This window comes from Cygnus olor, chromosome 10 (assembly GCF_009769625.2).
Source record: "Cygnus olor isolate bCygOlo1 chromosome 10, bCygOlo1.pri.v2, whole genome shotgun sequence".
In the NCBI taxonomy this organism is placed as follows: Eukaryota; Metazoa; Chordata; class Aves; order Anseriformes; family Anatidae; genus Cygnus; species Cygnus olor.
Window position 1 is genome coordinate 13,125,611 of NC_049178.1, and position 24,551 is coordinate 13,150,161.

Here is a 24,551-nt window from a genome sequence, read left to right on the forward strand (position 1 = left end):
GGCTGCTGGCGCTGCTGCTGCTTCCCCCCGCCTGTCCTTTCTGTGAAACGGGTCTTCTGCCTGCAGCAGCTCGGTGGCTGCGTGGGGTGGGCGGTGGGCTTCGTGGTGCCTCGGGCTCGCATCTGCTCTGAGAGAGGCCTCGCACCGTAGGACTCAAGAAATAAGTGTCCGTAATTTCTGCTTGTCGTGGGATCCATCACCACGTTTGGAGCAGAGGTGGGTTCTCGCTGGCCCATCTCAGTAGCCGAGATGAAGTTACTTTTGCTTGGTGCCACTGTAGTGGGGCCGCCGAGCTGCAGGGATGTCCCCAAAGCTTGCTTTCTGTGTCGCAGGGAGCGGCGGCGCCCAGCAGAACGAGCCCTCTTGGGACTTTGTGTCACAGGTTAATTCTGGGATGTGTGGTACACGTGCGTGCCACCTTCATGAGAATTGTACTGTCTTTGAGCTTGCAGTAATAATCCCAATTTCATAACCTCCTGTCTGCAGTTATTTTCCACCTTAAAAACTAGGCTTACTTACAGTATAAGCAAGTAGTACTGCGATAGAGAATCAGAGAGAGAGCGGGCTGTCACTTCTGATCCCTGCCTTTAGCTCAGAGCGGGGATGCTGGGCTAAAAAGAAGGCCAGAGGCACTACGGCAGCAGGTACACCGGTAGGAAGCTGGCTTTAAGTGGAGAGAGGGTGTTCCTTCTGCCCCTTGCACAGCATTCCTGCCTTGTTGATCCCTTTATTGGTTCCTTGCAGCTGGTGAATGCTCTTAAATGTTCTCGACTTGTATGACGATAATTGTAGATTCACCACAGGATATACAACTAATCTGAAGATTGTCTTATTAAATAGTTTTCCTATAAGCAGTCTGCACTCAGGAAGTATTGTAGTGTGTGGGGGCTTTCTTGTAGATGAAGATCTCACGTTTACTGATATCCCAGTCTTCCTCTGAACAGAAACCACATGTGAAAAATCTTCTAGATCTTGTGAACCTAGTGGGCCACGGCTCTCAATTGTAACCCCTATTATAAATAAAACTGATCAGGTTTATCCTCTGGCAAGCCTAATACTTTTTACCTGTTTCAGTGTCTGAGGGGCGTATGTGCCAAGTTGCGTGAGAAGCTGCATAACATCTAATATTCCCCAGTTAGCAGTCTGTATTACAGCTTCATCGTTAACTTGGTTTGTGTTGTGGCTTATTACGCTGCTTCATGAATGCAAATGACAGTAGCTTTTCATGTTCTTTTGGTTTGCGTGATTCTGGTTAGGAAAAAAAAAGGCACAAAATTCTTTTAGAATGAGTACTTGGAAGTAGATTTTCAATCCAGACTCTCTGTGCGTTGCCTTGTCTGGGTGAGTTTGATAGCAAATGTTGTCCCCCCCGCCTTTCATCTCTGTATTCTGTTACTAATGGATGTTCAGAAAAAAATCTCTACTGATTCGTTCTGATCTTCTGTTAATAACAGAATGCTGAAGCACTGTGCCTTTTGATTTAAAATCTGTCTCTACGATACATCTATTAGTAATTGTTTGTTTTACTGCAGAAGCCCTGTTGATAGTTGAAAGATGGTTTGAAGTGTCTGTAGCACAGATGGCTTGTATAGAGACAGTGTGGGATAACAAAATACAGGAAGCCATAACAGAGACTTGCTTTCTCATTTGATGTAAGTGGAGTATTTTGTCATTTTGGACTTTTCATCCTATGTCCCTGGTATCTGAATAATTTGTTTATTAGTGGGCAGTGCTGTCCACGATTTGAACTTGCCTGGTTTAAATAAGTCATGGAAGTAGATCCTTGTGTTTGAAGTGGTGTATAAATGAATCCCTTCTAAGAAATAGGGATATATGTTGAAGTTTTTCTGTGGGGCGTTAGAACTATATTATATTATAGTTGTAAGGAAGTAGGTTATCTTTATCTCAGTGCTTTTTGGGGTTGTCCCTCACCCCACCTCCAAGTGATTTCTTAACAAGGTATAGATCTATACAGTTCTTTATCCCAAATGAATGTTTGGAAAACTAGGTCTTCATATGCCAGACCTGTTCTAAAGCTGAAATACAAGGGCATCCAGGAATACATTTTATATTCTTTTGTCAGCAGTATGTATTAAAATTTTATAATCCTTCTTAATGCTGTAAGAATCACTTGAAGTTTGCATTTATAATTTTTTCCTATATATCACTGCTTATAAAAGCATTCACGTGATGATGATGTAGGCCCAGATTAGATGCACCTTTAATGTGACAAACGAACTAGTAATAATGTAAACTTTCTACAGGTGTTGAAAACAGCCAGTCTTCTGAATAACCAGCTGAGGAAAAGGCAAAGAATTTCAGGAAGAGCTCCGTAGACATGGTGAAATACCAACCAGAAGACCAAAGCTTGTGTCAAATGAATAGTTTTCTGGTCTATTGTTCTGAGCAGTTTCTGTTGAGATTTAATACAACAGACTGGGTGAATGTAAACTGAATAACTTAGGGGCTGTACTTGGCAGAAATTTAGTTTCTGTTTCCTGGGAATGAAGGTGAAAGTAAAAAATAAAGCTGAAAACCAAACCTGAAACTACTACATAGTACCTCAACTCCCCAGAAACCTAAGAAGGGACAAAGCTAGTATTCAAAATACTCGTTTAGAGATTTGTACTTTTTGCTTAGTAAGAGCATGCTGATCCCCTGGTATGTTTTGGTTTTAGATTTTTAAGAAAGCAGCTGCAGACATTTCTGGTTTGCTCACAAGCTCTTTATGTTTTTTCCAAGTGAAAAGAGCTGAGAAGTTCTTACTTGAGTTAGTACATCTGAGCTGGTGTGTAATATCCGTGCCTTTGTGTTGCAACAAAGATATTGTCAGCAGAGTTTTTCTTTCTGCATGTTTATTTCAGGTGATAACTGAAAATGAAAGCGACGCCTTTTCTTTTCTACAAAAGTTGTTTTCCTGGTTACACGTGTTACAAGCGTTCTGACTTCTGTTGGAATGTGTGCTTACCTGCGAATAATTGTATAGTGCAGTGTTTATAGAGTACATTTCATTTTGAAAGCCAAATAAATTTATATTGCAAACACATTCCAATGGTATCTCACTTAATAGATTTGAAATTACATAGGCAGACCCCCGTCAGCTTTGTTGCATCTCCTTCTATGTGCTTTAATCACATCACTAGCACTGAATAAGACACGAGAATAGCTGTAAAACTTCCAGGAGTGTGTTGGGCACCTCACAGGCACGGTTCAGTGCTCTTGGTAGGTCCGTGTACCAGCCATTTTGCAGAAAATGAAGTTGTTTTGTTGCCACTGCATTTGCTGTCTTTAGGAGTGGAATTACATCCGCTGTATTAAACCATTTCAAGTGTCTCATCTAAATGCCGAATGTTGTGCTCTGACAACAGAGGCATTCTCAGCACTACAGCTTTAATACATCTTCACTGTTGAAATTGCTTCGTGGTGCAATCTTTCCTCTGTGTTCACTGTGTAAAAGTGGCTTTCTGTGTAAGCCTTAAAATAGGATGCTGCATTCTTCCACCATAACCTAGACATACACCGTATTATGAACCGCAAATCTGTACATACAACTTTTAGAGCACTTCAAAGTAGTGAAACCACTAGCGAGTAATTCTCGTACACGTACTTCTGAACATTCCTTAATTCTTTTCCAAAGCAATTCTCCTTTTTCATGCATTTCATGTTGAAATTGAAGTAGCGAAACAGCCAATTTTGCTACAGTACATCCTTGTCTGAAAGGCATTTGGAAATGAACAGCTGAAATAAATCCCTCTTGTAACATACTTTCAGAATTTTTCATTTTCCTTAAGCGACGATGAATGTTGACACTCATAGCTTTTAGATTTAAAAAAACATGTTGAAAAAAGCACTTATATTTTTTTCCTGCATTATTTCCTATATGTTTTTCTGTGCTACGAAAAATGGAGCCATATGTTTCTAGAACTTTAGAATATATTTTAAAAGCTTGTAAAGGACTTTGCACATCTGCTTTATAAGGAGTTCAATCTCTATAAGGTTGCCTTCGCTTTGAAAAAAGATATCATGAAATTACTTTTAGAGGTGGCTTTAGACAGGGAGCTATTAGAGCTCTCTTGTTTGATGTTTTGGTTATGTGGTTCTTCCACAGGACTTTATGTATTTTAGATATTCCAGCCTTATGGTTTCCAGTGCTGAACTTACCAAGTTATATTGCATCTGTAACTCCTGCAAGGACCACAGGCAAAATATTGGTTCCTACAAAATCTTGCAGTATAATTAAGGTATTTTTATTGACTACTGAGTCTTTCCTGAGAAATGCTGAACATCTTCCCCTTTCTGACGAAGGCCAGGGTGGTACGGCGTATTGAAATGCCCTCGTTTCTTTCATCTCCCTCCAGAGCTTTTCTCGTTCAGTACGTTTCATTACATGTAAACGCCTGTCCTATTTTTTTCCTGCAGTTGTCCTACTTCATAGCTTTCACTTGTTGGATGGCTTAGTCACTACTACAGTGCAGTGCAGTGCGCTTGGAGCCGTACAGTGCGCCCACTCCTGTGTGCTGAAACACAGGTAAACACCGCCGGCGCTGCTCCTGCACCAGATGGGCTCAGCAGCAGCTCGTGCAACTGTAAATACGGACTCTGCCCTGGAGTGAAGAGGTGCCCGAGCTGAGCAGCTTTCCAGATTTTGTTGCTGCTTTTCACATGGGAGATTTTCTAAATAAACACTTAAAAGAGCTTCTTATTAGAAATAGTTGCAATCCAGCCTTCTTAAGCAGGGATTGTATTCATGCTTAATTAGGCTTTCCTCTCTTTAATGCTTATAAAATAAAGCCCTTTCAAACTTGCAGTTGATGTGACCTGAAGGTGACTGGATCTTTATAATGGTTGGCTTTTCAAGCCTGTTGGATTAAACAGATGCAGAGCAGAAATCTGTAAAATAGGCTGGCTACCCTGAGCCAGAAATTTGGAGACAGTTTTCTTGGGAAAACAAAATGTATTACCTAATATTGGCCGAAGACTCTCTACTTTTTTTTTTTTTTTAAATATGAATCTCTAATTGCACCACTTGGTTTCCTATTTTGTCTCCGCAAAAGCCTTTTCTTCCGTCTGCTTTCTGTTTCAATGACCAGGAGAGGCGATAAACAACAACTGTTGAGTGTTGTGACATACTTTGCTGTGTGACTGGCACCTAGGAATGCAGACAGAATTACCTGTGAGGCTCTGAACTGCTGACGCTGGTGTTTTAACTAAGGCTGGAATGCTGAGGTGTATCTTGGGGAATGGGAGGAAAAAACACCTCAGAAAGGCTCTGAGTGGAAATGGTTAAGCAGGGTAAGATCAGGGTAACGTTAATGCCAGGCAGTAATTGTGGGCTTGCTGTTGGCAAAGGATTGGAGAAGGGCAGCGTGTTAGTCACTGTGAGCCATGTGGATGTTTGGAAAACACTTTTTTCGGGATCTCCATCTCTCTGTAGTGGTAGGAAGAAGATTTTAGGAAACGACTGTGAGACTGGGGTCACGCAGCTTTCCCTGCTCCCAACACTGTTTTCCTCTTTCTTGACTAAAAAGAGCAGCCAGGAAGCGATCCCCTAGGTAAAACTGCTTTGCTTGGCATCTTTAAATACACACATGCATACGTGTACGTGACGAACTGCTGCTGGAACGCTGGGCTTGCGGCAGGAACTGGCTCAGCAGTACTGGGAGGAAAAGCAGCGGGCGTACAAACCTGACCCGCGTGGGACCCCCAAGGGACAGGAGGTGGCCTGGGAGCGGTGGTGGACCTTGTGCAGTGGGTGCTGGTGAGCTTGCTGCCCTGGGGACGCATCAGCAGTACGAGGCCATCCCTCTTCTGCCAGCTGAGACCTTTCTGTGCAGTCTGGCAGCTGTCGGGTCGTTGTTGAAGTTGCTCGGTAAACTGAGTCCTGGAAACAATTCTGAGCCGTTCGTGTAGGAGTGAAAGACATCATGGGGATTTCTGCGTGACTCACGGGAAAGTGTAGCTAAATTAGACCTCACTGAGCCTGGTCTTAAATACTGAAAATTTTCAGCAGGAGTGAGAAAGGGCTAGCAACTATCAGAGCTGAGCCCTGTCTGTCACGTTTTCCTGTTCTATACTATGCAGTCAAACAGAGCTTGTTCGGTGTGTGCCTGTCTTCCTTACAGCTTCAATTTCCTTCCTATGGGCATGGTCTCTGTCCTGCTAAAATTGGGCTCTGTCATTAGCTGTCTTCACCACGTAGTGCTGAAGTGGCCAGTTCTTCACTGAGTTCAGTGCTGATGTGGGGAGCGTGGTGGGACTTAGCTTTTTATCACAGACAGAACTAACAGCCACATCTGTAGAGGGATGCTCTCTTGCTGTAGGTTGTGAATCCTGGGACATAAAATGTGGGGTCAATTAATGCTTTAGGACACCCGAGCAGAACTGGTTGGGAAAACCCTATGGTCTGCGTGAAAAAATAGTTGTGGCCCAAGTCTGTTTTTGTAATATAATCGTCCTGTGAAGATGAGATCTGGGAAGGAAGGAAATGAGAGAAGTGTTTATCACCACGCTCTGCAGAGGAGACGACTGTCATATTGATCAGAGTGGTTGTATGCAGCACGATGCTTTGACAGTTGTCTAATGAATTGGTGTGCTCTGCCTGTCCGGGAGCGTTTTCTTGGAGTACAACAGCGAAGGTTAATTGCTGGATAACGAGTAAGTGCTACAAGGGGTTGGGCAATAACTCTGCTGCTTTCAGAATACTAGAAAAGATGAATGACTGAACACGGTGAATCATCCCTGATGTGTTTTTTTTTTTTTTTTTTTTTTTCAGAGAAATAGCCAATGTTCCTTTGAGACTTGCTGAATAAGCAGTTGCTGCATTTTTCTGGCTGAGAGTGAAATAGTCTCTTCCTACTTCCCAAAATGCAGTAACAGTCACAAAATTGGAAAAGCCACGTTAGTTGTGAATTTGTGTGTCTGCTTAATTGGTTTCTCTTAGAAAATTTCCAAATGTTATTAAGCTGGTTGAATTAGAATCAGCTCTGTGGAGTTTTCTTATCATTGCTGAGGATTTGGGCTTCTTGTTTTACAGGAAATTACCTTGATTATAATGTCAAATACTGTGGTTTTCATGCTAACTAGTCTCAAATTTGTTCTCATGGATAGGGGGTTCAAAGTTGCTACAGATATTCGATAGCTGTTGCTGATAAAGGATATTTTATGTGAATTTGAGAAAATGAAATAGCTTTCTTGCCTGAACAGCATTGTGGTTCAGAAGGAAACTCCAGTAAATAAATCCTGGGTGAGCTAAGGCTGAACAGGCAAGGTAACATCGTCTGATGAGTGTTGCCTTCGGCTCTTGCCTGCAGTAGTCCTGATTCTTGCTTTATGCTACTTCCCTTTCATGGTGATAAGTGTTAAATGGAAGTTTAATTCTAAGGTGGGATTCTCTGATGTGCTTCACTTTGTTTGCTGGGACACTTTTATTCTTCAGTGTATAAGCTCTTAATTAATTTCATTTGAAAGAGAAGAACTAGTTCTGTGTGGTTCTGAAGGCAACTTCCCCAAAAAAACAGAAGACATTTCATTGTACTTGAACGAGGTTAATAATAAATGTCTGTGCTGGATTTCTGACTGTGAGGCTGAATTTATAATACTTCATGGATCAAACTCTCAACTGATCGAGTTATCTGTGCGGTGTGCGGGTACGTCCCACATTTGTAGGTACCGTTATTGTTACAGAATGGAAAAATTGGGCATGTAAACTTAAGGTGCTGGAAATGCTTTTGTTTTTAACTTAATTATTGTTTATTTGTGATAATTTGGAATGCGTCTTTAATATCTGAAGAAAACCTTGTCCCTAATGCTCCGTTCTGTTCTTTTCATTTCTGCGAGACTCCTGTTGATGTAAGCTGTTCAGCACAATGAGGTGGTGTTTGAAATTGAAAAGTTATATCAGGTGCTATTGAAAGTTAGTACCGGGGTGAATGAAGCCATGTGAGCTGAGTGTGGTTCTGCCATCCATGGCTGAGCAGAGCGGAGAAGATGGGTTTGCTGAAAAGGCTGTGGGACGTGCTCCGGGCCTGCAGCTTCCAACTTGGGAGGAAAGTGTAAAAGCATAGGTGGCTGGGTGGCTTCTTCCATCTCTTCTGGCTCTGGTCGCTCCTTGACACTCCTCAGTGCTCAGCACTGCCTTTTCTTGAGCAGCACCATGCCATTGTGACTCTTCGTCTTCATGTCTTTCAATGGACATTATGTGGCCAGATCTCTGTAGCAAGACTTTTTTTTTAAAAAAAAAAAAAAAACAACACTGGGTTCATAGAACTTTCTGTAGAGGCAAATGTTAAAGGAAGTACCTATTACTATTCTTATAGTCCAGATTAATTTTATTTCCTTGCTTATTAAACAATACGGCAACTATAGGCTTTAAACAGAGATTATAGGCAAGTCCTTTTCCTGGAAAGCCTAGTATATGATCTCGAAATGCCCAAAGTGTCTTTAGAACTGCTTTCAAACTCCAACAGAGTAGAGGTGAACAAAATCACTGCTTCCTCAAAGAATGTCTTTTCTGAAGAGGTGCACAAAATACTTGGTATCTCTGTTCTTGAGGTAATTATTTAAATTGCTGCATTGACCGGGCATTAGTCTACAAAAGGTGTGTTGAAGCTTGAAATGAGAAGAATGAGAAGAATTGTGCTTTCTGAGTGTAATCCTGGTGGGAGAATTAATTGATCCTTAAAATCTAAAGGATAATTTAAATTAATGGTTGGGACTTGATCATCTTAGAGGTCTTTTCCAACCAAAATGATTCTATAATTAAATTTGCATTAGAAATGAAGAATTACCATCGTGAGGAACTGATATGTTCTAGTTACTCAAGTACATGCCAAACCTTTTTCACATAAATATAATCAGAGGTTGGGCAGCTGTGGGTGCGTACTGGCGTTTTGCTCTGTTGTGATGGAGGCAGTAATTCCTGGGGACCACTGGTTAGATATTGGAGGTGGGGAGAGGTTTCTTCAGCTGTTCTCAGTAGAGATGATGTTCGTTGAGTATGCTCTTACCTTTTCCTTAACTAAGTGAGAGTGTTCAACTGCTTCATTCTGCAAGCTCTTGGACCTCTTTTCATCTTTAACTCTGCAAAGCAGTGGGTGAGTTGCTGGTGATGGTCTGAACGTACCTAGCTTGGACCTTCACCTTGAAGCTCGAAGTCTGGAGCTGAATTTTCTGCTTCTGAATGTTTCCTAATTGGGTAGTGGTCATGTTTGGAGAAGTGCCTAATAACTTCCTTCATCTCGTTAGTTCTCATTCCTAATAACTTTTTCTTTTTACTAGGAATACATAATCCGTGTTCAGAGAGGAGTTTCAGCGGAAAACAGTTGGCAGGTAATTTTGTAAACTCTGGTTCAGGAACCAACATGCATTTTTAGGAAGAACTTGAAAATTCTCTCTTCCTAGCTTCTTAAATTTGAGCTGGAGAGGGGAATGTTGGTGTAAATTGAGAACATGAAGTGCTTGAATACTTTGGTCAAAAACTGAGAAAAACACTGTTACTGCCAGCTACAGAAGGCAAGTTGTCTGCTGCTATTGTGAATTTTCCAGGAAAACAAAAAGTGCCTGTCATGTTATTACCATGTGTTGGTGTGGCTGTCATTTTTAAATTTCAAATGCCAGTTTGCCTCCTCTAATGCTAAAATCACAGCCTTGCTGATCCACAGCCAGTAAAACCTAGAAGTAGTAATGGAGGTGATGGTGAAAAATCGTTGCTTCTAATAAGGCAAAAATGCTTTGTTTGTAGGCAACTTTGCTCATACGTATTTTTTGGAAAGCTGTTTAAGATAATATTCAGGAATGCATTTTAGTTCTGGCCGAGATATTCTTAAAAACTCTTCTTTGTGCTTTGGCAGTATGTCATAAATCCAGTAGTTATGCATTTGTACAAAAATAGCTAAAAGAAGAGAATTACAAATAGGAATTACCTCTCTCTGATGGGATTTTGAACAGTAAAATGATAATGAGAAAAGTAATGTGCTTCCTCAACTTTTTCTTTATATTTTGCAGATTGTGAGGCGATACAGTGACTTCGACTTGCTTAATAATAGCTTGCAGGTAACTTTTACCCTTGATGTATAAATATGAAATGTCAGAAAGATATATTTAAAATGTCTTGAGATATTTTTATATATTGTGGTGAAGAAAAAATACAAATCCACACTGCTATAAAGGGAAACTGTGATTTCAAATGTAACTTAAATGTATGCTTTTTCACTCTTAGGCTTTTTTTTTTTCTTGTAAAATTATAATTTTAGCATCAATAGGACCAATTTATATATAAATGGTGGAGATTGGCAGATACTGAATCTTTCCCTTCAGTACTGTGACTTTTCCGGTTTCGTGTGTTATTATTTGTTCCTCCTTTGATTTGAAGAAAGCCAAGGCACATACCAACCTTATAAATTCAGCATTGAAGTGCTATGTGTCTCATTATTTATATTCGTCTAAAAGCACTTCCAGATGCTGCTTATCATGTGATGGATTTCTGTATCACTGAAAAGTGTTCCTTACTTAAACACAGGACTTACTGTGTTTTCTTTTGCTTTTTAGGACAATTATTTCTTTTTAGTTTGTGTGGGAAAAAGCAGGGTATAGGAGCGTGTTTGGGAGAAGGGGGGAAGCAGCAGTGACTGGCATCTCCTGGAGTGAAACTTGTTACTCGAGATTTCCATGGTACTAGGCAAGCAAGACAAAAAGCGAGCACTGCTGTGACTTGAGGGTATATTTTTATGACTAATTCCCCCCATTAAATGTGTGAATTTGGGAACTTAATATAGCTTCCGCTCCCCTCCTCCCCCCCAATCAAATCAGCTATTTGCTTGATGAGCCTCGGTGAGCAAAAACATGTCAGGATGTTGAATCGTGCACGCTGATAGGGCAGGAATAATTTGAAGCAGATTAGAAGGTAGATGGGAGAGCAAATTAGTCATAATTCAATAGAGGCAGTGTGGTTGGGTTGTGCAATTATTTTGTTGAATATGCAGTAGCACACAGTAACTTTTGTCATGACCCAGGAACCTCTCATGTGATGTGCTGAATAAATGCAATACAAAGGTATCTCCTGCTCCAGCAAAATCCAAGATTTAAGATTAGATAAGCAGCTATGGGAACACAAGGAAATGAAATGGTGCTGGTCGACGTAGTGCACAGGAGTCATTGTAGTCTTAACCATTGTCAAGTTTTGATAGAGATCACCGAGAAACAATTTTGATGAGGCTTTAAAAAGAAGATAGTTCATTTTATTTTATTTTTTTAATCTACTGTAAGTCCCTCTTAACCATGGGGAACGTGTTAAGGCATGAGAAAGCTTTGTTGTCTTCTCATTTAACTTTCAAATGAGGTAGCTTTAGTGGAAAAGGCAACAGACCTTTTTAGACCTTAAATTTAGAGATGACAGGCTAGGCCTGGGTGGATGATTAGAAAGGATCAAACAGAATCATCGAGACATACCCCTCTAACTTGGATAGGAGGATATGTAGAGGGAAGCTACATTACATTAACAGGTCTTGTTCGTTAACATTTGGCCTTCATCAGTGCAAACTCCTGCTCACTCCCTGAATCTCAAGCTCCTAGATTATTCTGCTTTCAACCGTCTGGAAGGGCAAAGATGTATCTGTGCTTGGAGATAGGCTTTTCTCCATACCTCTTGTAGGGAGCCGCCCTCAGACGTGTAATTCTTCAGCCCAGCAGAGGTGAGTTTTAAGCCATTATCAAGGTTGCACAGCTCTGCTTTTGACAAACACCATTCTCCAGCCTTGTTCTGTATGTCAGGGCTCGAGAGACACCAGACAGTAGCTGATGAGAAACATGCTGAAATTAGTCTTCCCCCAACTGTTTTTTTCTTGAGCTTTTTTTTATAAATTGCTCTTTGTGATGCTGGAGCTGTGGTTTTCTGATCCATTAAGACACACAACACTCCTCAGCTCTTTCCACCCAGAACTCTAAGCAGCAGTTATTTCATCACAATGTTCTGGTCCCGTGAGTTGTTTTTAAACCTTTTAAACTTTCACTTGTGTATGTAGAAATTAATAAAAAGTAAAAACAAACAAAAAAAATCCCACAGCCAAACAAACCACCACCGCCAAAAAAAAAAAAGGCAATAAGAAAATATGAAAAAAAAAATCCTCTTCCTTCAAAACTAAAATGTCACCAGAAAAAAAAAAAACAACACACTGCTAGGGGTTCCTTTGCATGTAAAGCTCTTACTTCTTCCAGTTTTTGTGACATACCCAACCTCTGTAGGTTTGGGCGCTTCAGTTTGAACACAAAGCAGTGGCTGAGTTGAAATGCAATTTTTCTACTGTTAATCTGAAGCTACCTGTGCAGTAATAGTAAGGATTGAGAACTTAAAAATGTCCTAGGCTAAGGGATGCAGCTCTACCAAACGCCTTGGTAATAAGGAGAGGTGTATGTCTGTGACCTTGATCTGCATCAGAAAGTTTCAAGCCAGGTTCCCCGAGCCCCAGCCACATACCAGATTGAAAAGCTCCTTGCAGGCCATTCTGCATTTCTTCCTCTTTGCTTCTTTGACAGAGATGTGTGGAGATTATTGCTTGCTCTTCTGCTCTTTTAAATGAGCTACTGGTACGGTGTTTGCAGCAAGGTATCTGGCTTTTGTGAAGCGTTTTATTGCAGCTCTTGAACAGACATTCCTGTGCAGGCTGTGTTTGGAAGATAAGGAAGTTGGTTCCCAGGTTCTTCTGTGGCAAAGTCCATCCTTGGGTCAGAGCTGAGCTGGGGCCACTGCGATGTACGCCTGTGTTGGAGAGGTCGGGACCTCGGTGAGGTGGTGTCTGGAGTAGGCAGTGTTCTCACTGTGCCATGGGTTTTGGCAGACAGCTACAAAAACCTGGGGGTGAATGCCACTTTCCGCTGGAAAATAGAAAATGTGTGGTTGGCTGAAATGAAACAAAAGAAGAAGTAGTGGTTTGAAAGCATCTGAAGTAGGGTCCTTTTCGCTCTTACGGTAGCCAACTGTCAGGTCAAGAAGGTAAAGTTGATTATGACTTGACATGCTTTTCAAGTGAGTCGTGTCAGAAATGCATTTTGTTTTTATTTAGAAACTTCTGTTGGGGTAGGAGTGGTCTGCCAAAGGTTCTGTATGCCTGTGGTGTGCAAACTGATTTGGTGAATTGCAGGTTGTAAGTAGTGCACTGTTGCTTTGGGGGTTATTATTTTGTTTTTCCTTTGGGTGTGAAAGAGCATTAGTAAAAGCTCAGTGGATAGGATGATTTTTATTAACATCTTCTGTAATTCAGACGTAGCCACAGCTCTTTTTCAGCCTATGATTTGTAGTCAGAGCCAGAAGGTTTGGCAGGGGGAAACAATTCCTGTGTTCAAGGAGGAGAAAAGGAGAGGGATTGCTACCTCCGCCACAGTTCGTTGAACTAATCCTTCCATTTTTCCACTAGTTAATGTTCAAACCCTCAGAAGTCCCCGTCTTCTTGGTGACCTGTTTGCTTTAGAAGTGAGGTTGTTGCATTTAATGGAATTGATTCCTGCAGTACACCTTTCTTAAAGATAACACCTGTGGAGATGGAGCATACCTGGGGCAGATGCTTTGATCTGCAGGACAACGATGTGTTAACAACATAAAAAATTTATTCTGGTGATTCATGTGATTTAATTGAATATAAACAGCGTGCAGCCTAGTTTTGTTTTCTAAAGATGATCTCTTTGATCTGACTTACATAAAGCTTTGGATTTCTGCATAATTTTTCGTTTTCCTATTTTAAAGCATTTCTCAGATTTTATCTGAAGCTTTGGGTCACACGTCAACATTAAACAACTACTGTATATCTGCTAGTAGATTGCAGCTATTTCTAGGCTGAAAGATATATAGCAGTTTAAAAAAATGTATAGCAACAAATTCAGAAAAGAAAGTGGAAAAGTTGCACCATATCTGAAGTTACAAATTTAAAATACTGACAATAAGGGCTTTAAATTACCCATAAAAGCAGTAGAGGCAAGAGGAAAGTTATTAATCTGCACTTCTTTAATAAAGCATAAATCTTGCAGGAGAAAATGGTGGTTTTTTTGTTGTTTTGTGTGCTTCTCCTGTATGTGTGCAAAGGTATGTTGTACAAAGGATTTGGCTGAGAACTGGAGCCATTTAGTATCTGAAAGCTTTGTGTAGTGATCTTAAATGCATGACTCACCAGAAAAAATCTATCTCCTTGCATCTTCAGTGCCATTCCGTTTATGGATCTCTTCACACTGAGATGCAGGCTATTGTCTGACTACCTCTCTCTGATAATAGTACCTTAAAAACCATAAAAGCTTGTATATACACGGTATAGAAAGAATTATGTAGTAGTTAGCTCACTGTTCAGAGTCTTTTATTTTCTGGATTGTTAGTCTACATCCCCGAGGCATTTTGAGAGCACTGTTAGTAATTTTCCTTCTCTTTTTTAAGATCTCAGCTCTAAGTCTACCTCTTCCTCCAAAAAAGTTGATTGGAAATATGGAGCGTGAATTCATAGCTGAAAGACAGAAAGGACTCCAGGCCTATCTCGATGTAATTACTTCCCATCACATACTGTCTAACTGTGAACTCGTAAAAAAATTTTTGGACCCAAACAGCTATTCTGTAAACTACACTGGTAAGTGAGGAATTGTAAAACTGCATTACAGCTTCTCTTTAGCATGTGTGCATGTCTTCCATGAATGCTGGCAAGGATTTACACTAAAGCATGTTACAGGGGAAGTAAAACTATCGTGTGTAACTACACAAGCTATCAAAACTCTTGTGTATAACCACATGCAGGGTATGATAATGTTTCTCCAGGTCTGTGTATGAATGATGCTGTGATTGTCAAATCTAAATGTTTGAATTATTCTACAGAGGAGTGTTGAGGGTCAGGACTTATATAAGCTGAACTTGGGGAGAGGGTGCTCATGAAACCGAAATCTATTTTTTCCCCAGTTGGTGATAAATGGTTGGGCTGGGGGTTGGAAGTTATTTGTTTGCCAGGGTGTGAGGTGGAGGTAAGCTTGTCAGTTCTGTAGTCTGCTAAAACAGCTGATCTTCTGAACACCAAAGCTTAAATTTGTCATGTTTCTTAGATTTTTCAGATCAAGGAAAATAAATGTGATCATCTTGTCTGGCTCCCACTATCACTTTGAACCTATCTCAAACAATTAGTTCTAGGAAGTGGCACAACCCAATGTTTTTTCCATGGCTTGAATAAGCCATGTTCCCCCCATTGGAAAATGAGTGCATCCCTTAAAACGGTATCCCAGTGATCGGTTCTCTTCATTATTAAATGTTTCTTCTTTGAGTTTGACTGGCTTCATCCACTGGAAATGGTTAGAGTTTGTATGATAGACTGAAAAACTTCCTCTTCGTGATGAAACCCACACCACAGACTCTTTGCAAAATGCAAAGCTTGTTTTCATAAAAGCACGGCCAGCCTACTCAAGCAGGAACTTACTGCTTCCTTTTCACTTGTCTTTTTGCTCTCTCTTTATGTAACATTTTTCTGTCTTCAGCTTCAAAGTGCAAAGAACATTTCCCGGATGTTTATGCTAAGCTGTGGAGGAGATGTAGATTATTAGTAACTCCTTAAGGATGCAGTTTGTCTGGCTAATGCTGAGCAAACAGTTTAAATCCTGTAGGAGATACTGTGATTTCTGTGTTAATTCTGAATGCTTTCATCAAAATTATTTTTGTGCCAGTTGCAGAGAAGTAAGTAGCAATCAAATTGTTGCCTATGGTCTTTGGAGACACCATCAATTTGTCTGTTTTTAATCTCGGAGCAGTAAGCTGATATTTATTGCACTGTTACCTCTCTTTTTCATAGCATATTTTTAGAGAGAGGATAGACTGCAGAGAGATATGGTGCATCCTTACCTTTTTGCTGAGTTTCTAAACCAAGATAAGCCATGTCAGAGAAAACTCCTTGCTGGCATGGTTCCCTTTCTGCCCCTGCTGTCACCACTTCCCACTGAGATTTCCCCTTAAATCGCTTCATGAATACACCAGTTGTATTCCCAGCTGTGGGAGAATTCAGTAACCAGAAGGGTGTCGGGTTTTTGTTTTGTTTTTTGTTTTCCTTCTCAGAAATGCATGGTGGATCACGATAGCTAGAAAAATACCTTTGCCTGCACTGAAAAGGGCAGAATAACATGTAACGAAACAAAGATGATGCATTTGCATGTTAAAAATGACGGTGTAGATGCACATTAAGAGACTTACAAGTTAGCACTTCTACAGACACAGCAAAAACATTTTTTAATCTAGTGTAGGGTATTCCAGCTGTGGAAAGTCTTAGATAAGAGCACTGGATTTAGGCTTGGAAATGTAGATCTAGTAAAAATAGAAGGCTAACCCATTAAGCTGTGTTTTCTGAAGGCAGTGCTTTCTCTGTTTTCTCAGTGGATTTGAGTTCTCAGGTTAAAAATGCAAATGCCCTTTAACTGTGTTTTTATCTGATTTCCTTTTAAAGTGATTTTGCTGACTGAGTCTGAATTCCTGCAGGCTTCCTTCTGGTATTGAACTTTACCTAATATGTGTAAAAATCACATTAAATAGTCTCTCAAAAACATTTATTTTTTCCAGAAATTGCCTTACAGCATGTTTCAATGTTCTTCCGATCAGAGCCAAAGTGGGAAGTGGTGGAGCCGTTAAAAGATATAGGTAAGAAGAACATGTATGCATGAAAACCCGTCTTATTTTTTCCAGTGGGTTGTCCTGAGATAACAGTACTATCTTTGCTTACAAACCTTGTCCTGCCTGTAAGCCATGTGATTTACTAATGTTTTAATTCAACCTGACGATGACTCTTTTCTTGTAGGTTGGCGAATACGTAAGAAATATTTCTTAATGAAGATAAAGAATCAACCAAAGGAACGGCTAATGTTAAGCTGGGTATATATACTTTTATAGTATTCTCTAGTCTTTAATAATGAACTTTCCTTATTTTGTTTATATCAACTGCCTGGTGTTAGTGACAGATTTAAGTGCTCAGGCTTTGAAAGCATCTTGAGAGCCCTTAGTTGGTTTTGTGGTGTGGAAAATTGTTTCTTTCCTCTGGTGGCAAGTCCAATTTGAAAATTTCTGTGCCAGGTTCCCACTCCTGCACCCCCATTTACTGTTTTTCAGTTGTGATGATGTATGTAGCTGGTGATCATAGTGTCACATAGCTCACCAAAAGTAACAAGGCGATTCTTTTTCAATATTGGGTTATTTTTACTAGGTTGTTTAGTCGTTCTGACAAGGTAGTAGGTGAGAGGCACAAATTGCTCCTTTGCCACAGGCATTTTTGGATGCCAAATAGTTTGTTGTTACTAAACAGTTATGCTCCTATGTTGAAACCTGTTGCCCTCTTAATTGTATCAGCATAGCTGTGAGACTTTACTGGAGGGTGGGTGTTGCTAAAACCTGCAATAGAAGGAGAGGTGGTTTTGGTGGAGGGGAAGAAGGGTGAGAGTTATGCTTTACTAGTTCATGGTTTACACAGTGCCTCAGTTTGGGTTTGGCAGAGTTCATACAGGGGTAGTAATAGAGGTCAGATATGGAGGAGGAAGCAGGCAATAATACTTGCTTACTGTAAGGTCAGATGCTTTGTATTGTGAAAGCACGACCTTACTCATTCAGCCTTCTAAAGTTTGCTTCTTTGTGTGTAATTTGCTGTTCAAAATTTACCTTTGAGCAACTGCCTTAATTTGCGAGAGCAGAATATAGAACATATTTTCTTTATGGAATGCAACATATATTGTGATGCCTTTCTTTCCCTATTTATTTCTAGGCTGATCTAGGCCCTGATAAATACTTGTCTGACAAAGACTTACAGTATGCTGTGAAACTTCTTTCCTCCTGTTCTGTGAGTACTCCTTGAAGACTTTTAGATTGTGCCAGCACACAGAAAAGTGCTTGCAAAGGCTGATCTTGCAGAAACTACTCGAAATAGTTTGTAATTTTCCTTTCATTTAAAGATGCGTGACCCTTGTAATTAAATTCCCCACACAATATGAGCTAACATGTTCTCAGTGCAAACAATAAACCTGCAGGATTTTTACAGAAGTTTCAGAGTTGTAGCTAATTGTATTTTTCTCTTTTGCTATTTTCTCTTTTGCTTTTGATGTGAGATCATGGGCTTTTATTTCATCTTCTCAATGCTTTTAGGCTGTTAGGGTAGTGCTGCCTAGGTGTCATTGCTGTCCAGTGTACTGGGGATATTCTTGGGCAGCAGTGCACAAGGCAGTGGAATGAGTCATTTTTTTTTGGTTCTTTGAACTTGGGACAGCAATGTCTTACTAGAAGCACGATGAAGGCTGTACAGCGTAAGCTCCTGTGCGATGCCAAATTATAAAACTGACACCGTATAAATCCAATAGACATGTCTGTCTGAAAAACTGGACTGGCTGAAAAGGATGGTGTTTTAAATGGGTAGACCTCTATGTGCAGTCCTGAAACTCGGAAGGTGCACGTACCAAAAGAGGCTGAAAATTAGGCTTTTTAACCCCCAAACCAGACCAAACCCAATATCTTAAAATAAGATATGAACAGAGGTCTCTTCCTAACTAGCAATTTCAGTTAATGTATGTGTTGCACATGTAATTTATTTCAACATGTGCTGTCTCATTTAGTTTCATAATGTTCCAGGAAGTCGTTACAATGATTTCTAAAGACATAGAGCTGTTACGACAATTATTAATGCTGTGTTTCCTTGTGTGCCATAGTTGTATAAAACCATGAATGAATTTGTTAGCCTAGCTCATGTATTAAGTGTTAATGGGGGTGGATTCTTCATTTGTCTAAACTGCCTGTCTTTTAATTTTTAAAACAAAGAGGACAGTGTATTTTTATGGATTTTCTGTGGATATTCAGCAATGTCCTTGTGAAGTTTTCTTTGCATTTGCTTCAGGTTAAGAGTGAATAACTTGAGCAAATGTCACTGGCAGAATCCAATTTATTATTCAAACATACAATTCAGACAGCTCTTGTGTTTCTTGTGAATCAAGCAAAAATTAATTATAAAGTCTGTTGTCTGAAACTTACCTACAGTTTCTTCTTTTGTAGCATCCCTATATTTACAAAATCACTTTTGCCACTGCCAATGAATCTTCAGCACTGGTTATTAGACCATTCAGTGAAAAAGGGACACTAAAGGACCTTATTTATAAGGTAATGTCTTCTCTCTCAATTCGAATGGTAGAATATTTGTTGGAATGACCATAGTATGTCGTTTCTAAAACTGTTTACAATGTATTGCTAAACAAACTAAGACGATTCCTGGCTTTTCTGGGCATGATATTTGACATGTATGCTTCTTTTAAAGGCAAAACCAAAAGACCCGTTCCTGAAGAAGTATTGCAATCCTAAAAAAATTCAAGGTCTTGAACTTCAGCAAATAAAAACATATGGAAGACAAATATTAGAGGTAATTTTTTTTTGCTTTCTTTACCAGCCTTTATGTGTTGGTGGGTGTATGTGTGATTGTTTTTGATGTGTGTTTTTTTTTTTTTGAGATCAACTAAGTAGAAAAAATAGACAAACTTTTGTGCATGCAAGCTTTTTTCTTGGCAGCAGACTTCAAAGCTAAATTTAAATTGAGATTAACTGCTGGTACTTGAATTTAGATATGTATGTGTGAGGCCACTTCTGACAAAAAACAAACAAAAAAAGAATAATATAAAGGCAGCTGTTACATGTGGAGCTGAGGTGGGAGAGAGGTGGTAGTGTAGTTTATATACCGTGGGGGGAAAAGGGAAAAAAGAAGTAATTCATAGCTTATGGAATATGGACCACAAAATCATTGTCACTGATTTTTTTTTTTTTTTTTTTAACTTTTTAAACTATAATATTTAGTAGAATTGTGACTTTTAGTTTCCACGTCTCTCTGGGAGGTGTCTATAAGCCAGCTTTGAGTATTAGCTTCAAATGTTTGTTTTGTGAGAAATGTTACCAGTGAAATGGGAATGAATAGTCAGCCAAAGGTGATGCAGATAGAAGATCAAGTTGAGCAGGCATTCCAAATTAGAGGCCTTGTTTATTATGTGTCTGCTTTAGTATCGGAGCATTTGAGATCTTGAGATCATCAGAGTGTCTTGTGTTAGTGCTTCTGTCTTGGATTTTTTTTCAGGTATTAAAATTCTTACATGAGAAAGGATTTCCTTATGGCCATCTTCACTCTGCCAATGTAATGTTGGATGGGGACACGTGCAAGTTACTGGATCTAGAAAATTCCTTGTTGGGACTTCCATCATTTTATCGATCATACTTTTCACAGTTTCGGAAAATTAATGTAAGTTTCAGAAAATTCGTGTGTCTGACTCTTACACATCCCTTGATCCTCAACTAGTGTTTGTGGAGAACTGACTTGAATGAAAAATGTCTCCCTCAGCCATCCCCTACCACCTTTTTTCCTTTTTTTTTTTTGCTTTCAGTGTGGCTGCACAGAAGTTTTGCTGCAGCACACAATAGACGCTGACTGTAGTGAGCAGAAGGGGAGTGCAAGTTAGTGTTTTCTTGACAGCCGTACTGGCACAAATATAGGTAAACTGCAGCCTTGTTTTTAAGACCACTTTTCATAGTAGGCCTGTATTCCATAGGAACATAGGTATTGTTTACAAGTTTTTCCACTTGAATGTCTGTTTAAGGAACACGATTTAACTCCTAACTGGGAGTAATAGGCAGCCTTATCTTTGAAGGATACTGTGGAAGTTGATTAGATACTTGTAGACATCAAGCTATTAAAAAATATTTTTTAAAATTTATTTGAAGGGTGCCTATTAACTGCAGGTTTATACAGGAAAATACTATCTTCCTACAAAATATTAAACCTAATTTGCCCTGTTGTAGCAATACAGACTTTTAGCTAGCGCCTTGCCTTGCAATGCTTATTGTAATAAATTACATACAGCATCATGAGACAGCTGCTTGCTGACCTTGCAAAACAAGTTTTACTGTGTTTAGCAAGAGAAATGATCAGAAGTTCATGGTTAGTCCAAATCTTTTAGTGCCATGAAAGCACTAAGCATCCTCCGGTAAGAGAAGCCACTTCTGTATAAACATGATTCAGAAATCTCAGAAATATGCTGTCTGGGAACTTAGCACATATGTACAGCTTGTACAAGCCCAAGGAGGGGTGAAAGAGGCTCTCCTAGCTTTGTTTGGTATGTATTTCTACAGGGAGGTAGATACAAAGACAGCAAAGTGGCAGCTGGTCATATTGTCATGAATCTCATTCTTTGCTGTTTGAAGTAGCTAGGAAAAATGCGTTCAGCTGTGATTTGTATCAACATACGGTTCTCTAATCTGCGGTGTATGAAATGAATTTGCTCCTTACTCATTTTTACGGAACATGACTATAATGTGCTCTGGTTTGCATTATCATTTGCTGAAAGAAAGAAGTAACTTCTTTCGCTTGAGATGGTAAGATTTCATTCGAGGTAAAAGTTGTGCAGGGTTAGGCTGTGGTTAGGAACTTAATGATTCCTCTTTTCATGCAAGGCCACCTTTTTTCTCAAATGTGTTACCGAATGTTTTAAAACCAGTTGTGGATAAACCAATTAGTTCTGGCAAGTTGTGTGTTTTTCATTTTTATTTTTTATTTTTATTCCTCTACAGACTTTAGAAAGCATTGATGTACATTGCTTTGGGCACTTACTGTATGAAATGACATATGGAAGACCCCCAGATACGATTCCAGTAGACAGCTTCCCTCCTGCACCATCCGTGTTTGTTGGTTAGTATACGTTCACTCAATGTCAGTCTCAGCTTCCTGGCTACCCTTACCTTTTACTGAAGCTGAAATGTTGCGAAATAGGAGACTAGGATTTTGCAGCCTGTAACCGGAAATTATTATTTAGCAATTTTAAAAAATAGCAAATGTGTTCTTCCTCAAATACATAGCATATAAATATGTTTTTTTAACTGAGTGATAAAACAGTGTGCATTGATTAGATGTCTGGATCCCCTGGCCTCATGTCTAACATTCTTGAAAAGTTCGTATGTGTAACAATAATACTATAATAAAAAACATGTGTCATAAAGCTTCATCACTGCTTAGTTGATGGAATATGTGGGGGAGCATAACACAGAAGTGCCAGGCTTTCATTATAAATTGTTTGCTATTCTGTAGTGCAAAAATGTGTCCATACTTATTTTTTCTTTGGTAGTGTCTGTGTTGGAATCCATTCTGACCTGTGAAGCTATGAAGAATGGCATGCCAACTGTTGCACGGCTCTTACAGATGCCGTAAGTGTTAACGTACTTGTTCTATGCTCATAGTAATATTTTTAATTATATAAGGAGGAAGAATCTTTTTGCTCATTCCTTATCTGAAAGATTTGTTCCTCATTCTGAGGGATGTGTAGTGTATCCCAAGTGAAGGTTTAAAATTGATGGACTTCATAGTCCCATTGCTTGTGAATACGATAGGTGCTCATTTAAAATTTCTGTCTCTTGGGGTGCTGGAGCTGTTACGAATGCATTTTACTTAGCATGGCGCTATGGTTTCAAATGGTCTAGCTATTAAGCAGTGCAAGCATGGTTAAGAACATGTACAGATCATTTAAAGCATTTGGAATAAAGAATGTTTTTGTGTGACCCTTTCAGATGTACTTCAGTAGATTTGGCTATCAGTTTACTTACGACTTAGCAAAATAAATCTCTAGCTCTGCTTGGCAGTAACATTTAGAATGGGTCAAAGCGTTGTGCGGAAGTTCTGGCTGGTGTCTTGCAAGGCTGGTTTAGGGATTCAGTGGAGCATAAACAGAAAATATTTCCTTCCACGCTGTCCTCCTAGTGATGTAGTGAAGTAGTAAAGGCAGATACGGAGTGAGATTAGGATGGAGCAAGGGAGCAGTGTCAGTGCATGACTGAGCTGGAGATGATACCTGTCTGCAGTGCCACCCTTCCTGCAGCTGGGAGACAGCATTACCAGGGAAGTTGTCTGCAGTCACTGTGCTGCGACGTGTCATCAGCGTGCTGAGCACAGAATCACAGTTCCTGGTGGGCTTGCTTTTTGTTAGTATGAGGTGCCAGAATCGTGACCTCATAAATGACAGATTGCCCATATCTAAATCTGGGTCTGATCTCACAGCGTACGGATTGCAGGATGTTTAGAGCATGCTCCAAGAGTCATATTTCCTGGGTTGGGACGGGTCCCTGCAGTCATGTCCCAACCTTCTGTTCCTTCTATTCCTCCCTTCCTCTGCTCCTGAAGGAAGCAGGAGGTAGAGAGAAGAACGTATGGAGAAGTACTGTAAGAAAACCGAATACAGGAATATCCAAGTGTTAGAAGATGTTGAACAAACAATCTATGCCTGGCTCTATCTGCTATGTAGGATATGTACTACATTCCCTTCATACCCATACTCTTTACAAAAGTGTTTTTCATAATGTGTGATGTGATGAATATAACTTAAATATTTGTTAAGTTATTCCAAATAAACTATGAGTTCACTGAATTTTGCAAGGATATGTAATCAGAAAGGGGCAGAAAATTGACCTGTAAACAAGTGTGAGCTTTTTTTTTCTTTAGCCTTGTTTTAATTTATTTCTGATTTTTTTTCATGGACTACTGATCTTACAATCTTGATTCTATATTTAATTTTGTTTTCTCTAGTATAGAACTGTGATAACTTTCTGTAGTGAACGTCAACAGAAATCTCTGAAATGCTTATTTGGGAGGCAGACGTGGTGATCTCTTTCTGGGACAGTTTTCTAGTATGTTCTCCAGAACAAAGTACCTTGAAATGGACTAACCAGTTGATTTTCAGACTAACATTGCCCTCTAGTGTCTTTGTTTTGGATGGAAAAGTATTAATCATTTGTGCTCATGCTGATGGAGGCAAGAGTGAAACTGTTAGAATAGTCGCTTTAATTACCTTTGCCAGAGTGTGGACAAGAATGCAGATATTTTGAAATGTTAAGTTTGCTCATTGATCTTTTACGTGGTTCTTGTTAATGCTAAAATAACAGTTGTGCTAAGAGTTCACCTGAAAAGATCAATGATTTGTTAGGTGAAATGTAAGTAAGGTCCCTGGCAATCTTCTGTTATTAAGGAATCAATGTACTTACAAGGAAAAAGCATTTGTTTTGGGAAGCCCTTGTCTGCCTTTGATAATTACAGCCGTTCTTTCAGCTTACAAAATACTTCCTAGAGTCTTGCTAATTTCTGCTGTCAGTAGTGGCTACGTTCTGAGGGCTAGATGCTGCTAATTTTAAAGCAAGGCTTGGAAAATAAAAAGCAGTACATAGCCTGTGTGTGTGGGGGGGAACAAAACAGTGAGGTAGGGATGAGAACAGAGAAGGAAAAGAGGAAACAGGGAGTTAGGTGAACAGTACCAGTAGCATTCCCTCTGTTTCTGCCTATCTCTTGGACCTATCTCTTGGAAATAATGTTCCTTTTTTTTTTCTTTTTTTTCCACCCACTCACAGATTATTCAGTGATGTCCTGCTAACAAACTCTGAGAAACCACAGTTTAAGGTAAAGTTGAACGTTGATTTGCTGATGTTCGTGGAAGCACCAGGTTGTGGGTAGCTATGCATCAATTAACAAACAGGGTAGAGGACAGCTGGTTTTACTTGGCTTTATGGTGATTCC

General features: G+C 39.7%; 1 protein-coding gene and 1 long non-coding RNA gene across 9 annotated transcripts in view; both read left to right on the forward strand.

Annotated features, from left to right (window-relative positions):
* Nucleotides 1–24,551, forward strand: part of PXK (PX domain containing serine/threonine kinase like) — a 35,799-nt gene that overhangs the window by 621 nt on the left and 10,627 nt on the right. For all 8 annotated transcript variants that reach the window (XM_040568273.1, XM_040568275.1, XM_040568274.1 and 5 more), the window contains exons 2-13: nucleotides 9,277–9,327; nucleotides 10,003–10,050; nucleotides 14,411–14,597; nucleotides 16,556–16,633; nucleotides 16,791–16,864; nucleotides 17,745–17,819; nucleotides 19,019–19,123; nucleotides 19,278–19,379; nucleotides 20,082–20,243; nucleotides 21,569–21,686; nucleotides 22,120–22,198; nucleotides 24,386–24,434. In XM_040568273.1, the coding sequence (XP_040424207.1) occupies nucleotides 9,277–9,327; nucleotides 10,003–10,050; nucleotides 14,411–14,597; nucleotides 16,556–16,633; nucleotides 16,791–16,864; nucleotides 17,745–17,819; nucleotides 19,019–19,123; nucleotides 19,278–19,379; nucleotides 20,082–20,243; nucleotides 21,569–21,686; nucleotides 22,120–22,198; nucleotides 24,386–24,434 (1,128 nt within the window). The remainder of the gene's footprint in view (nucleotides 1–9,276; nucleotides 9,328–10,002; nucleotides 10,051–14,410; nucleotides 14,598–16,555; nucleotides 16,634–16,790; nucleotides 16,865–17,744; nucleotides 17,820–19,018; nucleotides 19,124–19,277; nucleotides 19,380–20,081; nucleotides 20,244–21,568; nucleotides 21,687–22,119; nucleotides 22,199–24,385; nucleotides 24,435–24,551) is intronic.
* Nucleotides 33–8,226, forward strand: LOC121075260. Its single transcript, XR_005822841.1, has 2 exons — nucleotides 33–1,652; nucleotides 2,265–8,226. It is a non-coding gene; the product is annotated as an uncharacterized LOC121075260 (long non-coding RNA).